General features: G+C 45.1%; 1 protein-coding gene across 1 annotated transcript in view; it reads right to left on the reverse strand.

Moving 5' to 3' along the window:
* Positions 1–17,826, reverse strand: part of Delta (neurogenic locus protein delta) — a 48,377-nt gene that overhangs the window by 27,647 nt on the left and 2,904 nt on the right. The window contains exons 2-3 of the mRNA XM_072020676.1: positions 14,468–14,770; positions 1,592–1,655 (exon numbers count right to left, since the gene is read on the reverse strand). Coding sequence (XP_071876777.1) covers positions 1,592–1,655; positions 14,468–14,770 — 367 coding nt within the window. The remainder of the gene's footprint in view (positions 1–1,591; positions 1,656–14,467; positions 14,771–17,826) is intronic.

A 17,826-nucleotide genomic window follows, 5' to 3' on the forward strand; every position in this document is an offset into this window, starting at 1 on the left:
TAAACAACTCGTTCTCAAAGCTTAATTTGTGTTTTAATTTGCTACGAGATGATCTACTATAAAAAAAAAAAAAAAAATGGTTCGACGAGACATCAAAGAATATAAATAGAAAACTTCCGCAGTTTCTCGGCAAAATATCGGCTAGCATAGAAGAGTTCGATAGACGAGAACCCCGGGTTAGCCGGGTACACATAGGATACATCCATATCCTCGTCCACAGAGGGTTTCGTATTACCGTGGCGCGTTGCTGGAAGCTAGGTGCTACGGTTACACAGGAAGGAAACACTAGCGCCTCCGGCTGCTTCTCTTTCCCTCGTTCTGCCTGTTCTCCGCACGCTATGACACAACAGAGAGCGCCGACCACTTTGTGCACGTGGACGCGTCGCGGTAATGAGCAAGGAAACATAACTGAAAATGGGTCGAGAACAGACACGGTCGCGAAGGGGGAAGAAAGACTCGAAAGTACAGCTGGAACTATCGGCAGAACGTTGGCAACGCGGTTGCGATTTGCGGTGAGAGGATGAAAATTGGCAAAGAGGACGCAGATGTTCGCTGGAATTACGAGAATTACCGTATTTTTTGTTTACATTAGTCTATTATGTCCTTCGAGTTATTTTTCTTCTGTTGAAATAGGAACGAGATCGAAATGCAGGAATTCGAAGATCGTAACGATGTTGAAACAAAATACGTACATGTAACTTTGTCGTTGGGAAATGACACAATAAATGATGTACGGTGGCGGATGAATACGCTGCGCGTTTATTTGAAAACGAAAAATACGATCGAAATATACGATAAAAATTCGATCTTCTTCCGAGTTACGAACTATTAGAACCGCGAACGAAGGAAACTATATCTTCTGTCGGTGTCACTATTTCTCATCGGTCAAATCCACAAGACTTTCGACCGAAAGCTCGAAAAGAAAAAACGGAGATCCGGTTAACTGAGAGCTGGAACCGCAGCATTCAGAAAAAAGCAACGAAATTTGTCCGCGGAAATGTGCGGCACAGGAAGAGACCTGTCCCTCCGGAGGTTGAACGTATCGAAACCGTACGAAGTAGAAGAGGACGAGAAGAGTGTCGGAGGTCTTATAAAAGAAGAAGAGGAAGTATACAAGGAGGTTACGTCTCTGGCGAGTGTCGTGCACAGAGGCCGGAAGTGAGTTCTCGACTGGTTCGAACCCGATGCATGGTATCGAGAGCCACGACCCAGCTGGACCGCACATGCCCAAAACTTCTAAAACCTTCCCCGTATTTAGAACTATACATAGAGAAAAAGAGAGCGAGAGCGAGAGAGAGAGAGAGAGTGAGAGAGAGGACTAATTTTAAAATATCATGCTTCTTCCTTCCTCCATACCTCTCCTTTCATCTCCTCTTTTTTTTTTCCTCTCTTCGTCTCCTTCATCCTTCGTTCTTCGTTTTCTCTTTTTTTCTTTTTATTCGAAGCGCGTGCGAGCGCACTCGTGCCGCCGATACGAGGCGCACACGCGGGGCCTATAACGCTACAGAGACCAGATACAGTCTTCAGGAAGGCTTAATAGGAAGAGAGAATTACGAAAGATAGAGAGAGAAGGGTAGAAAAGGTTACTTACCGGGTGAGTGGTGTGTCGTGTTGTCTGCGTCGTGATAAGCCTCCACTATCAGCGAGAATGTGCCCTGGGAACAGAGAGGAGGTTGGTGAACTTCGATGAGACGCCAAGCTTAATCCTATTACTTATCTTAACAGCTACCCCTATCGACTTATACGGTTACTTATACCGCTGGTTGTAAGTCACTGAACACTTAACACGGTCAGGATAGCGAACACTTTAATTAGGAAATGATATTGATGCTTATGGACCATTTTCATCAAAGAGACTTCTATCATGCTATTGTTGATAAACTAACCTGTAACAAACTGTACTATTTATCCAAGATATTTTTTAACGAGAGTCAGGCGTGTGTAAATCTACGTCAGTTTGTGCAAAGATCGATATATCTACATATCAACGAACTCACGATTACTAACAATTTCCTCGAAATTAATAATATTACAACTTCGTTTCCTCCACAAGCTATACGTTAGCCTACGTTATTTTGCTCGCGTTTTACTTAACCTGTTAGAACAAATTCTGCTAGTCGTTGTGCTTGTGATTAGCAAATGTGCAGTGCGAGCGTTGAACAACGATATAAATCGTTTAACGCGATAGATTCGATCGCAAAAGCAAGTCAAGTGGAAGATACGCGAACGACACGCAGAACACGGTGAACCCAAGTGTCCACGTTTCGGCGCGAAAAAGCGAGGCAGCTGTCCGTGCCATCGCGTCACGCAATTAACAATAAATTAAACGTTCCAGAGGCGGGCTGGCCGATCGCGTCACGTGCGCACCTGCCACGCATTAGAAGGGTGCGTGTGTCCCTTTGGCGAAGCGTGCCTAAAAACCTGGCGGAACTCGAGCCGAGGTCGTGCGTTGCGGACAGATAGAGGCGCGACAGAGCGTGTTACGCCGCGCGTACCTTCAACCCTCTCTGTACACGAGTCGACGAACCCCTTCTTTCCCTCCAGCTTTTCGAATTACCGTGAAGGAAGAAGGGTGAAGAGGGCGAGGGCGCCTCGAACAGAGGAGGGTTAACTTTTATAACGACCAACCGGATATAAATCATGCGACAAGCGTTTCTCCACCGATGGCACGTGCTCGTCCGCTCCGTTTGACCAAGAATTACCGAGGGATGGTTAATTGGTCTCGAAAATAAATAATCGATCCACGTCGCGCTGGAGACCGTTTTAATGGAATACTTTCGTCGCCATCGTCGTCGTCGTCGTTCCGGGGAAACCTGTTATACTCTTGTTTGCATTATCCATTATGGATATATACGACTACAAGTGGGGACATATACACTTGTGCGTGTGTGTATGCAGAACGGGTCTCACACGCGACCGTGTATTGTGTAACAGAAATTACGTTTGTCTCTGCAGACACGCAACCGGCGATCTATTAATTCCCGCGCACGACCCGATCGTTACGTTGATTCGTATTAACGGAACAGTAATTGTAATTGATCATTCGGTTGATCGGAGAATTCGATAAGGTTTCTGTTAACTCGGAAAATTCCTCGGCTTTTTACGTTACTCACCTATGCGATCTTGCGTCTGATATTTTTCCACTTGCGCAAAGATCGCTTATCAAATGTGTTTATCGTCGGTCTTTAACGAGCTGAGAATAAACAAGTCGACGGGATATATATTTCTTTCGTTTCTAATTATACATTGAAACGACGCGAGTGTACAGAGTACAAACACACCGACTGTATTCTAAATTTGATTCGCTATTTTTAATACCTTATTATCGTATACCGAATTATTGTTAGTGTAAGGAAAACGATGTCTTCGATAACGCTCTTCGTATCAACTTCCAACCACTTCGAACCTAATTATCTAGCAAAAGAAGAAACGGTTAGCGAAGCAAGCGCGAATCGAACGATTTCGCACGTCTCTGCGTAGAAATCCGGGCGCGAAAGGCACCGGTGTAGGCGTCGAATCGCTCGCACGACCATAAATCCAGCAACGATACTCCCTATGGACGAGCGTACGGCCCACGCCGCGGCGACACACGCATCGTGTGCACGCCGCTGTCGTTCGTCCACCGGCGCGGCGGCACATTATTGTGTAATAAGTACGTGCCGTACACGCGGTGCTCCGTACGTGTACATGCAGTGATAATGCGACGTTTAATTATTAACGTCACACGCACGCGTATGTACACATCCACACGCATGCTTCTGTATCGGCATGCGTGTGTACCTGACACAGCCAGACAAGGAGACTATCGAGACAGAGAGAGAGAGAGAGAGAGCGAGAGATGGTCGAGGAGCGGCTGGTATTACACACGACCTCGTTAGTCGTTGCCGCACCGTGAATAATAAATGTTTATATCCGGCCTCTCTGTCATCATCGTTGCCGTTCCTGTTCGCGTAAACGAGCCGGCAACTCGGACGTGCCGCGAGCACTGGGAACAATTTCATTATTCAGAGATCCCCGATGACCTGGCGCGTAGTAAGCCGAGTCGAGCATCGCTCGTGTGAGAAATCCGCTTTGCGTGTATCCCTACACCTATCTTTCTCTATCCCGTAGCCGGGCCCGTCCTCTTTTTCCCTGCGGGTTAAACAGAACGATTTAACCCGGTTTTTCCACGATTCGTGATAGCACCTGACGAATGGGTGATTTGTACGTCGTGCGCACGGGTGTACACCCTTTTGATCGTTGTTTGAAACGCGATACTCCGCTGTGCAGCGACTGTTTTGCTGCAATTGCTAATGAATCGTGCCTCGATGGCGTGATAGATGCAAATTGGATGATTAAATGTGTAACTGAACTACGTTTGTGTATCGAGTACCGAGGGTAGGTTTCATTTCTATGAATATTTGATACGTCGAGAGATCCCAGTGGGTAATGCGAGCTAAAACTTGTAGGCGAGTGATATACCGTTTAATGTTTTGCCGAGATTTGTAAAATGTAATATTTGAATCCTTCCTTCGCTAACAAACGACTAATATTAATCGACTGAAACTCACTTACGCTCACAACCGAATTCTCTTACAAGAGAATATTACCAAGATATGATTGCAAGTTAAATGCTTAGCATTGCGACACGTTCATAATATAATAATAATAATATGTATATATCATAACAGGCAAGTGTTTCGACAGAGTTCGTATACACGCTACATAGAGGGATCTGTTAAGAACGAACATTTAGAATTTCGTCATTTTCGAGTCTTTAATCAAAAAATCGTAGACAAAAGTCCCTGGAATACCAGGCAACGTAGGAAAAAAGGCCGCGGCGATTTCTCTGGCCGATATATATCCCGTAAAATCACGAGGCAATTTGTCACCGGGAAAAGAACGAAAAGACAGAGGGGCCGCAGGTATGTCACATGCGTGTACACGTTAGAAAGTTCCAGCGTGAATTCCGCGGTATACCTTAGTCCTCTGTTGAACCTTCGAGATGGGGCGCATTCGTTCACAGAGAAACAGAGATGGAACGATGAAAAAAAAAAGGAAGGGAAGAGAGAAGAAAAGCACGATGGGGATAAAACAGAAGGGAAAAGGTGGAAAGGGTGAGAGGATGGAGCGGAAGGTGTAGATGTCTGAAAAGAGAAGGAAAGCTGAAAGAGGCAGACCGCCCTTTTCTCTCGCGGCAAGGACGAAAGCGAGGCGCGATGGAGGCCAGAAAGAAGGAACGATGAAACGAACGGTCCGCGGAGGCGGAGAATCGAGAGGGGGGCTCGAGCCGCGGGGGGAAGGAAATAAATTGTCGAGGAGACAAATGCCACCGTGATCGGCCGCTAATTTATTACGGGGATCGGAATTAAGCCGACAAAAACCTGAAAAAGCCTCGCGTAGGCATCCTAAGAACAATGTGTTGGGTGTGTTCAGTGGCCGGTTAGCAGTTCTGCCACGGCGGAACGAGATATAAAGATGAGCAAAGGAGCGACAAGGAGAGAGGAAGAAGAGAGAGAGAGAGACCGAAGATTTGAATGAAAAGGAATGAGAAGAAAGATATGGGAAAAGAAAGAGAAAGAAAGGGACGGTGTACTTCCACATACATATACATCATGTACGTAAATGTATATGTACAAGTACATACATGAATATATTTATATATGTATTCACATACACTGTGTGAAAAAGAAACAAGGAAAGAGAGAGAGAGAGAGAGAGAAGAAAGAAGATAGACGCAAAAAAGCGCACCGTAAGCAGTAAGGTAACGTTGAAAGTGAGAAAAGGAAAAGGAAGGAAAAGAGGCACTGCAAAAGAGACACCGTCGTATATTCCTTTTCTGGATATATATACATATATACTCACACAGAAGAGGAACCTGAATGATGAAAAGGAAGAGAAACAGCCTCTGCTCGTTCCGTGTTCGACGGACAGAGAAACGAGGATAGAATGGACGAGGCGATCGTGAAGGAGAGAGAACGCGAAGAAACCGGCTTAAGGCAGAGAAAGAAAGACAGAGGCTCGCTCACTCGCGGCAGTTGGTTCCCACGGCTGCGCAGCATACCTCCACCTTCTCTCGCCTCTCTCTCTCCGCTCCACACGACTCTCCTGCTCGTGCTCCTCTTTCGTCTCGTTCTTCCTCTCTCTAACAACTCGCCATCACGTCGACTCCTTTCTTTCTACTCTGTAATTCGTCTTTCCCCGTTCAATTCGCTCGAAAAAAGAAAAAGAAAAAAAAAGAATGTTCTTTCCTCGTTTCGCACTATCGAGACTACATCTAGCCACTTCTTTTACTCCTAATACCTAGCCCCTGGCTTCTTTCTCTATTTCTTCGTCCCGATGGAATAACCTCGTCTAGCGCTCCTCTCGTTCGGTCATCCGTCCTTCTTTCGTACGTACGCGCGCACAGTTTCGCCACGCAGTGTGCGCAAGCGTTGCAATCTCGTCGCGCTGCATATATGTACATATATGCACGTATATTAATCATCGCGGAAAACGGTCGCGGCGAACGAGAAAGAAGAAACAGGTAGCCTGAACGTGTACACGATCGCATATAGATGCGACCGGTGATTCGGTATCGAGGCTGAGACTGTTGCTGTTGCAGCATGATTCATAGTGGAAAAGGGAGCCGGAAGTCGGCTACGACTTTTCGCCGTCTCCTGGGAAAACGCGCGATTATCCTTGCTACGAGCTAGATCTTTACAACCGGTTGCACTAACTTTGTGCTCCTTTTTTTTTTTTTTTTTTTTAAATAATCGTAAACGCTTTTAATGCCTGATAATAATATGCAAATGCTAGGGAGACGAAGTGAAGTTCTTACGATAAACATTCTCGTGCCAATATTTACCTGTTAACATACTTTTCGATGAGAAATCTGTTTCAAGAAGAAAAATGTCATATCCAAATGATAAGTTCGCTCGAGTTCGCCTGTTAAAAGGTTAATTGACGAAGCATCGATCAGATAAGGGTTGTTATAAAAAGGGCACAGTGTAAGAGAAAAACATCGAACGAGCTATCGCGGAAAGCCGGTCGTCCTAGCGGTTCTATTTTTAACCATTCACGCTTTAATGTCTCGCGCGCGTAGACGAGCGTGTGGTCGCGCGCTCGACAAGCGTGGCATTTCCGCATGGAGAAATTTTCGTGGCCTCCATTCTTCGTCGAAAGGAGGAAGAGGAAACCGAGGATAACGAGCGACGACGCCAGCGTCGACTCTTCGCCTTTAAGCTATGCCTCCTATAGGCGCTCACGACCTATGAAAAGTACATTGACACACCCACTCGAACGTGCATATCAAGTTTTTTAAACGCGTTACGTAGCCCGTAACGTTGACCGGTCGACAAAAGTACGAAACAATTTCCGCGAGTCCTTTTTTATCGACGAATGGAAACGATACGTCCCCGCTCCCCCCGCTGAGACTATGTCGAAGTAGTTTAGAGGCGAACACAGGAGCGTGCATTTAATCGCTACTCGTTACACTGAATTATTACACCAACCGAATAATTTTATTCGTTCCTTTCCTCGTTTTGAGTAATGCGAACAAAAGTCACGCTTTCACAGTCCCTCTTTAACTCGCGCGAGCGTTCTTCTGTTAATGGATATTTCACTGAGCGACCGCGGCGATATTACCCGTTCGCCGAGTTTCTATTTCCCGCGCAATCTATTCAATTATTCAGCGGAATTTCCTGCGATCGATGCGTCTGGTCGATAGAATCGCATCGGTCGCGGATTTATTGCATCGAAACACAAACATAAACTCGATTCCTCTGTTGGTGTCGCGTTCAGAATTATGCATTCAGCGCGTCTCGCGGATGGAAACCATCGCGAGATGAACGAAGATATAGAACGAGAGGAGGAGGAACAACATCGAGAAGAGCAAAAAGTGAAACGTGCTAGAAGCTAGAACTGAGAGATGAAGATACAATCTATTCTCGTAAATACACTGGTATAGAAACAAATGTCTCAGGCGGGATAGAGTCTGTCAAGTAAAAAACAGATAAAATAAAGATATCTGACAAAAAATACAAGCGCAGCTGCAAAAACGCTCGATCTATAAACGTGATTTTTTTTTCTTTTTTTTTTTTTTTTTTTTATTGCTTTACGATCACCCTGAGCCAAATTGGAGGAGTTTCTAGTGACAAAAGAGAAGAAAAAAAAAAGATAAAAAAAGAATAGGAACAAAAGAAAAACAAGCAGAAAAAAGAACGGTAGCGCGTTCAAAGTGTAAACAACTGGTCGTGCGATCTTGGTATAAGGGGAAAAAAATGCTGCTAATGTACCGGCAAGAAGTGAAATGGGCCAGAAAGCAGGCTGGAATGAAACGAATCCACGTGAACGGGTCGCGCGTTCCATGCGACATGTTAATAAGCTTAAACAGCAGGTCTATCAGCTGATGGTGTACCTGCTCGATGACCACGTGTCGCACCTCCAGGATGAGGCAGAAACATATGTGGGTACCTGTTTACGTGTCTCTCTATTCCGAGTCGCAACCAGAGTGAAGTTAGAAACGCTCGTGGCCCATATACACACACTCTCTCTTTCTTTCCGGTACCAGCAGCGTGCACGAACCGGCAAAAAAAGATGGCCCCCGGGCAGAAAGCCATTTTACCATTATTACGGAGGGCACTCTTCCTCGCTTCTCTCGTTCAGCTCTTTCAGCATCCTTCTAAAAGAAGTCACTGATGCCGTAAGGAAGACGAAGACGCTAGAGAGGTAAAAGAAGCAAAAGACGAGCAGCTAAGTAGCGAAAGACCGCTTCTTCATCATCATCCGCGACACGCTTCGAGTAACCGTGCCTCCGCCTCTTAGTAAGCTATTTGTAGATAAGTTCAAGCGCGTTTGTAATCGTTAGCCGACGTAACGCTCTAATTAGTTATTCTGCTAATTAGATTTTGACGGTTAATTAGCAGCCGACTTTCCCACGATCGGAACACAATGGCCGCCTCGAGGCGCCACCTGCCACGCGTTTTTCCGCCATTCGGCTCTCGTTCAGATTTGAAGTATTGTCGATATATATATCGATGTCGATATATATATATATATATCGATTCGAAAGATACACGAAACGATCTTATTACGTATGCGGCGTGCAAATAGAGAAAGAAAGGAAGCGACGAGGTAGAAAAGAGGTCGATCGCGGGTGGTTCTAAAGATACTCTACAGCTTGAAATCTCTTGCTAGCCCTAGCAAATAAGTTTGCCCGCAGTCGTTTCTTCGTTTGATCTGCTGGCGTCGAACTTCGTCATCTCTATCATCGTGTCTTGCGTCATATCAGAAGGAAAACAGAAATGTGCCAAACATCCACCATATGACCGAGCTTACGAATGAATCAATTTAATAAACACGGCCTTCCTACCAAAAATATACTTTTTTTTTAATACAGATATACTATCATTTATCAATGCTGCGAATACAGTACAAATCCATGAACATTATTCTAGAAAAGTGCGTACTGTAGCAATGAAAATAAATAAAGGTAAAGCCTAAATGCCAATCCAGAAGTTATTCAATGATATATGTACACGATGCAAACAAGTGCTACAAAGCTTTTAAAGTAAACGTGCGAAAGGCTTGCTACTATAATATCTCGGAATTAATATTCTTTATCTATTCTTTATCGATATTCTTTGACGGTACCATAAAAGATGAATCGACGGTTTCTCGGTTGACTCGAGAAATCACCGGCATTTACAATTGCGAAACTTTCACCGAATCCCTCTGGTGTACCTATCTCGCGGAGCGATATAAGAGAAAAAAGCCGCGGTATCCGAGCATCGTGGAGCTGACTCGGGTAGAGTACCGGTCAGCTGGCGTCCGAGTCCACGTCGCGTCCTCTGCCCGTCTCTAAGACGTAATTTATGCTAAACGTTTCACGTCGTGGATGCCGCGTATCGGCGTACACCCGAGTCAGCCATTCATCCGACGCCCTTCTCCGCTTGTTCCTTCGTCTGGGACGCGAATCACGCAGCCTTTTCGGCCGTGGGACCACGATTCTCTGTCTCTTTCGGCCCCACCTTCTCTTCGTCGTTTCCCCACCTTCCGCGCGGCTGCTTTACGTGTATATACCTGTGTTTGTGTATGTGTGCACCACCTTTATGCTCCTCTCTATCCTTGGCCGTCTCTGTCGGTCGCGCGGCGGGAGCCTTTCATTCGTCCTTCTCTCCCTTTCTTTCTGCGCTCCACGTCCTCCTCCGGTTGGTACCCACGATCCTCGAGTATGTACGATACGCGAGAGAGCCCTCGCTTGCATTGTGGACCGCGGATACACAGGAAGGATAAGGGAAAGAAAGGAATTTTTTTTTTAATGATTCTTTGAACCGACCCGATCATCTTTGTCCGAGTCCTCTGTCCGGCTACGAGCGACAATGAGGATTACGTTACCCGCGTATGATGAAAAATTATCGATAGAAATCCGCTAAAACACTAAGTTATATAGTTAAGCTACGAAAGGATAGGAAACGAAATACGTTGGAATAACAATATTAATATTATGGGGGGAAAAAAACGTTAACGAAAAGAAAGTGACCGTGTAGAATCAAGAGACTCGTGACAATCAAGATGAAATGTATGTACGCGAATATTAAAGAAGACCGAGTACATAGAGAAATCGACGGAACGAAGCGAATTCCTCGAGGATTCCGCACAGTGGTTGTACTGTCACGAGCCGGCGCTGTTTTAATAAGACTTGCAACGCAGTGTGTAACGTAAAGCAATTAATCCGAGAAGGACGGAGACAGAAAGAAGCGGGCAGAGAGCGACTCTCGATCTTGATGCAACCAGACGAAGGTTACGATTACGTGTATCAAGCTCGGGGCCTCTTCTGTCTTTTCCAGCCTCTTAATTAACGGTAGACACGCGTACCTCAGACAAGCACGCTTGCGCAACCAACCTCTTCCTCGCTATTTCCTGGCCAACTTTCGGTAACACCAGGCTTACCCGTCTTTTCCTTTTATCTCGTGATCGACCGACAGAGGATAATTAAGAAAGGAATTCGCGAATGAATCCGGCGTGGAAAATCACGAAGGAAAGGCACACTTATTTATCTCACCTCCTCTTTTCGTTCTGTCTTCGAACGAAAGAAGCTCGTCTATCCACGCCACTCAGCTAACTGTTATTAACGATGCATTGTTGCTTTTGCGTCTACGCACCGCGACTCCCGGCAGTGCCTGTAATTAGCGCGTTTCCGGCACGTCGATCCACCCGTGCGTTCAAACTTCGAAGGATTTCCCGCTCGAACAAGATACGCTGTTAACTACTTTCATAGCACTAAATGCTTCGTCTTAACGTGGAAGTGTACGATTCTTCGTTGACCATTCGTTTAAACCTGCAAAGATTTCCCACTCGCTACATCTACGGTGTTAACTATTTTCCAATTAAACGTTTAGTCTTTATACGGTATATGATTTTTCATCGATAATCGGCGGTACAATCGTAGATTATTATTGCATAGGATCCTTCTTTTCTTTTTTTACCAGACGGAAACTCATTCTCACGTACCGGCGCAACGAAAATAAATCCGACACTCCAAATAGCGATTACACGTACGGCGTCTATTCCTTTTCCCTGACGTCGTCCGCCGCCGCATATAAGAAGAGACACAGACTACCGTGCCGATTCAAAGGTTGCTTCTACACACAGGATTTCGGCCAGCCTCTCTTCCGAGAACGTCGCCCTTTTTTTTTTTTTTTTTCTTCCTCGTCGTCGAGAAGAGTTCCTGTCTTACAACCGACAGCCTTTTGCCGCTTTATAGCTTGCAATATCGGTCGATAGCACTGTTGGAAAATAGTGGGGGTAAAGGATGGAGGCAGAGAGCAGCAGGTTAAACGACGCGGTAGACAAATTTCGGATGGAAATCAGTGGCAGAAGAGGTAGAAAGATTCTGGAAGATAAATAAATACGTACACGGCTGTTGTGAAAGAAAAAAGTGAAAGACGATGCAGAAAGCGGTTTGAAATAGGACGAAAAGCGAGGAAAAGGAAGGAGCAAGGCGAATTTTTGAAGTGAGAACGAGAACTGGCGCAGAGGTGGCGCGAGGGGCGCCATATGGGTTAGTAAATTTAACTCTGCCCGCGAGAGAGCTTCCAAGAGAACAAGGACAGGGTATAAACGGTGCGAGAGAGAACGAAAGAGAGATTACGAGGGAAGTGTAGAAGCACAAAAGGCCTAGCCATCTGCCAGTGGCCCTGCAGTGCGTCTCATAGGCAGAAGTACGCGAACAGCAACGAGAGAACTGATGTATACCAGGGATGGTGGGCAAACATTGGCGTAGACACGCTACTCGATGGCACGCGTTAACGAGCGAATACGCTTGTGATGCACCGCCTCGTCAACGCGTCGCTTTATGTAACGAAGGTGTTTGAACTTGATGGCATTCTAGTTTCTTCGCGATACTGCTGCACGATCGAATAAAAACATACCAATCTCTACTTTCTTTCGACGAATTTGTATTATTATAATTTTACGTTGCGACCATATAGTCTGCCATTCATCTTCTATCTACGTGTCATCGAAACCTTCTATACACGAGACAAATATACATAGCTAATAATAATTATTACTAGAATTACCGATCGCTAGACGTTCCTAAATATATTATACAGAAATAATAATTAAAGAGGTACGATGAAGATGTAATCATATGTCTACTTCGGCAGATTAATTTTGTCAAAAGTACTTGTACGTTTTTCGTAACTGTGAAAACAAGTATGACAGTTTTACTACCGCAGAATTTATTTCTCTCTAAAATTAATACGTCTAAAAAATTAAATAAAAGTGAAACAAATATTGCTCATATTCTTTCATTAAGCTTTTTTATCTAAATTGTGTAATTATTTTATCATTTCAAAAAATGGACGGTTTCTGCCAATGCCAGGAATTACCGAAGCAACAACAAGCAAGTAATAGCAGCAACAGCAGGAGGGAGAGACAAGTGCCATCGTCCGTCTTGCTCGCACTGTCGGTTCTCGCACCATCTGCCATTCGTTTGGTCATCCTCGTCGCACCGTGGCGCGCGGCTGTGCGTGCACGCGCGCACCGTGCCACGAAACGTTCGTTTTTAATGCTGATCGACCTGCCTTTCTTTCGTCGCGACCGCGAGAAAGTAGGAAGAGGACAAGGGGGGCTGTAATTTTTCCTCTGCTTACACAAATTCTTCTTTTTCTCTTGGTTCGTTTCATTTTTTCGCCACGAGGTTAATTACTCGAGGCGACCGGTTACGCGTGCGATGGGCAGGTGCGGTATGTTCGTGAGATTTTTACGCAATTTTATTTCGTGTTTCAAGAATGGAAAGCAGTCTACTTTTAAAGAACGAGGTAATTGAGGCGACAGCTAATCAGCCAATTTACTTTTCAATTTTCCCTTATCGATACCCTGACGGAAGCGGCAGAAGAAGAACAAAAACGTGCGGTTAAAGACAACCTTTACGACCTCTTCGAATGGTTCTACCGTCGATATTGTACCGTCGGAAAACAAGTAGAGATAAGACAACTAATAATGTCGCTAACTGTGTAACGTATATCAACGGTATGTTACCTTTGCTGTACAGGGTGATACGAAAAACAAGATGACTGAAGATCTTGAGAATTTAAGATTGTTAATAATTTTTTGGGTAAGTGTCGAAAGTTGAAGTTAGAAATATCAGTTAACCTGGTTACTACGTTAATTCGCGCCACAGCTAATTTACCCAGAATGTGGAAAGATAGGAGTTAAAAATCAGCCTGATACAACGAGAGATTTTTTTAACTCGCGCGTGTCTCTTTCGTGTTTCAGTCAACGACGAGATCTTAATTTCTCGCGCGCATTCATTTTTTAAGACAAGGATCAAAGTTAGAAGCCGCGGTCGTACCGGTGTCGTTTCTTCTCGTCAGAGATCGAGGAAGCAAAGCTACACAACATAGAATCGACTAACTGTACCTGAAAGACGCCACAACACGCACTCTGATCGCTGACGTTAAAACCCTCTATAATAGTCTCTTCCCTTTTTCTACCTAGCGTGACGTGTCTGCAGAAAAAAAGAAGAAACGAACAATCACGATCGTTGAGGAAGATTGTTGTTGGAAATGAAGTCTTTGTAGCGAGCGGGAAACGTTTATCTAATAGACGATTCTCGTACGAACGTGAGAAAAACACGATCGTGCCCGATGGTTTTCATAATGAATTGACTTTTTGTTCGATTTGTTACGCGTCGCACTTTTCAGTTCCGCTTACATTACGGACAATTTTTCGCGTTCTATGCGACGCACGCGATATGTTAATGCCATCCAGTTGCAAAAACGCAGAGGAGCGAAAGCAAAGTCTACGGTTCTATCGATGACGATATTTTCAATGTGGGCAATTGTAAATTGTTTAGCGGCATATAACCAGTAAATATGTTTTATCATCGAGGGTAGTACCTAGTAGCCTTACCGATCTATCTTATCGATTGAGCTAAGATTACGATTAATATTTTAAAAGATTGACGTATGATGTATATGCGGTGTATTGAGACACTTACCGGCCACGTGAACTCGAATGGAAATCTGATGGGATTGGTGAAGCTTGGCAAGGCGACGTTGGGGTTGAGATTAACGACGTTCTCGCCTAAAACGGGTGTGACGACGTCGCCGTATGTGCACGGCGTCGTCGTGTCGATCTTTACTTGATATTGTTTCAAGCAGACCCTGAACCTGGTTTTACAAACGCCTGAGCACTCGCCGGTCTTGGAAGTGCTGCCTGAACAGCACTTGCCCAGACTGTCTTTTCCGTACTCGTTCACGAATGACTTCAGTCTCAACTCGAACACCCCGGAGGCGTTTACCTGGAAACAAATTGGATTTCATTCGATAAAAATTCCATTAAAGAAACAAATTATTGATATTCTTATCCTAAGTGCGTCCCTCTCGCTGCACCGATTTATTCCAACTGTACACTAGCGCCACTAGATTACAAAGATTCAAAAGGCAAACATTTCGTGATTCCATCTTTAGTAGTAACGCGGTAAAGTGGCACAATGTCGTCGTAATTTCATCGTGCGGACGCTGTATGATTCAGTAACTTGCCTCGCGTACTCTAACGTCATACGAGACAAACGAATCAGGTACTTCTGATTTCGCCAAAAAACTAACGATCGTTGGCTCGCCTTGAAGCAGCCTCGCGCTGTCTGTTCGTATCTTTAGAAATATACATCTACCAAATTGAACGTTATCGCTACGAAATTGAAACGATGTCGCGTCCTTCGTCTGAACCGGACTTTAACTCGAATTTATACGCCTTACGCCGATTCGTTTCCACGAACTGACGACAACGACAGAAGAATATACAAGAAAACGAAGGAATCCTCGGAGCTTGCTCGCAACACGCGACAAACAAACTTGGCCAACACACTCCACGTCGGGGGTCGTCTCGTGCCCAACGACCGAACCCGCCGCCGGGGCAGCACGTGTGTAAGCTCGTTTTTGCGCACGCGTTCATCTTCTGTGCTGCACGTCTCCCAGGAGGAGCAGAGATATCCGCGCGAGTGACCCAGCAAAAAGTGCTTTTTTTCGGTTGACAAGACGCGAGCGAGAAACCGCTGGTAAGAAAAGAGGGAAAAGAAGACGGGTAGAGGCGCAGATGGACATTTCGCCACGCGTGCTGCCGAGCTTCGACGATCGTGGAACACGAGGGGCGTTTTCATGCAAAGAGAGAAAAAAAGAAAGCGTTCTGAAAGCAGTCGTAAACGTATTAACGTATGCTACCGACCGCTGTTCCTCGTCGCGCTAAACTAAAGTCATTGCCGATGTGCGTCGAGTAGAGTAGGAACGACCGTATATGTAACCAGAGATATCTGCAGGATTTCTGTATTTCGTCAAATACATATATAAAAGCTTAAATCGATCGAAAAGCAATGGCTACTTTGTAACAAAATGTCCGCTAACCTACAATGTCACTCTACGAAGACTTTTAGCGAGAGGCGTAAACACATGTAGAGGTTAAGATCGGTGAATCAGAGAGCAATCTGGGCGGAATGGTTTTTCTTCGGCGACAGAGTATCCAGTGTAAACAGAGCCGATGTGTCAATATTTCTCCGGTTCTACCCTGTCCTTTGTCGTCGTTCGGATAGCAAAAGTTCTTGACCACTGTGGACAATGGCCTACGGCTATGTGAACACGCACATACATACGCGCGCAGGTGCGCAAGTGCACACACAGAGTCATCGGACAACCGAGAAAGCCTTCCCACGAGACATTGTATAGCCTAGCAAAACTATACATATATCGTGTCTCGCGTGAACGAGAGGAGCGCACTAACCTTACTATCGAGCCTGCGGATCGTTTTACGATCCGTCCTGCGCGTCCATTATACGCCCGTTGCGATCTTCGAATTTCGTACTCGGTGACACCGACACATTCCTTCACCTTTCTTTTGTCAGCAAGTGAGAAAATAAACATTAAGGACTGACATTTTTATCGCGTTTACGTTAAAACGATCGTTCCACACGCTTTTCGCGACGCACACTGGGAATATAGGGGGCGCGTTTTACGAGTTGTAAGATCGGAACGAGAAAAAATATACACGGCTACGAGGTTTCGCGATCGAACGAAAGAAATACATATTCCTTCGCGAACGTTTCTCATTACGAATCGTAAAACACAGCAGGTTAGAGGTAACGCGTACACACAAGCGGTTCGCCACGATCCTCGATGAGGAATTCTCATTTTTGGCGCGCTGGAGCGCTATTCTCGGAACGAGAATGGCCGCCACCGACTATTTACGGATACAACCGGCGTTATTTCGTCACTAAACAATTTTCTAGAGGAACCCTTTCAGCACCCGTGATCCCACGTCGCATTGTACTACGTATTTCGATATTTTACTCGATTTTACCGATTCGAAGATGACAGATTGCTTTCGCGTATTTTCAAAGGTACGCCCGCAGCGAAGGTCGGAAAGAAATTATCGAAAAGAGAGTAAGACGCGACGGGGTACGAGACGCGAACAGAGCAGACGAACAGAAGCTAGACACTTCTAAAAGAGTGGATCCAGATTTAGAGTTGTATGCCGGCGAATTCTGCTGCCACTGGTTTTCTCCTCTTTCGACGGATGGTTTGGAAATGTGACCGACAGAGAAAGAAAAAGATGGACGACGTTAGAGGGAGGGACAGGCAAAGAACTACGCGAGAAAGAGGGAAAGGCAAAGAGTGAAAAAAAAAAAAAAAACATCTCTCCCAGGAAGAATACACTTGGAACTCGTGGTGACTAGTGCGTGAAAAAGAAACGAAACTATTATACACGCAACCACGAAGTTGTATTATAAATACGTTGTTACGTTGAATTTATAAAATTGAATATTTCCACAAGAGAAAAAGGACGACCGAGGGAAAAGACAGATCGAAGGTGAGTTAAAATTGGAAAGCATTCTGCAGCTCGATCGAACCTTATACACATTTACAGATATAGCGGTCGACTGGATAAATATAAGCCGCGATCGCACTTACGCAAGTACTTAATTAGACGCGGGAGAACGTATCAGTGGTGCGCGCGCACAAACACCAAAATCAGATGGTAAATATATAGAGACGAGCTTCTATTCTGAACGCACCCATCGATGGCGTGTCATCGTTTTTACCATAAATACCAACAGAGAGCTTACGACCGGTTTGACAGACGGGAACGTCTCTTGGATTCCGAACCAAAACATCGCGCCATTCATCGACGACGACGAAGGTCGCTTACGATGTGTCTCCGAGTTGACAAACGTATATCTCCCTCTCCGTTCCGTTTGACAACACGCGACACGGATTAGATCCGTTGACAAAATAATTCGTTCATTCCTATATACCACTTTATTCCTTCATCCAGAGCATTGCATGTCGATATTTTACGATATCGTTC

This window comes from Bombus fervidus, chromosome 17 (assembly GCF_041682495.2).
Source record: "Bombus fervidus isolate BK054 chromosome 17, iyBomFerv1, whole genome shotgun sequence".
NCBI lineage: Eukaryota > Metazoa > Arthropoda > Insecta > Hymenoptera > Apidae > Bombus > Bombus fervidus.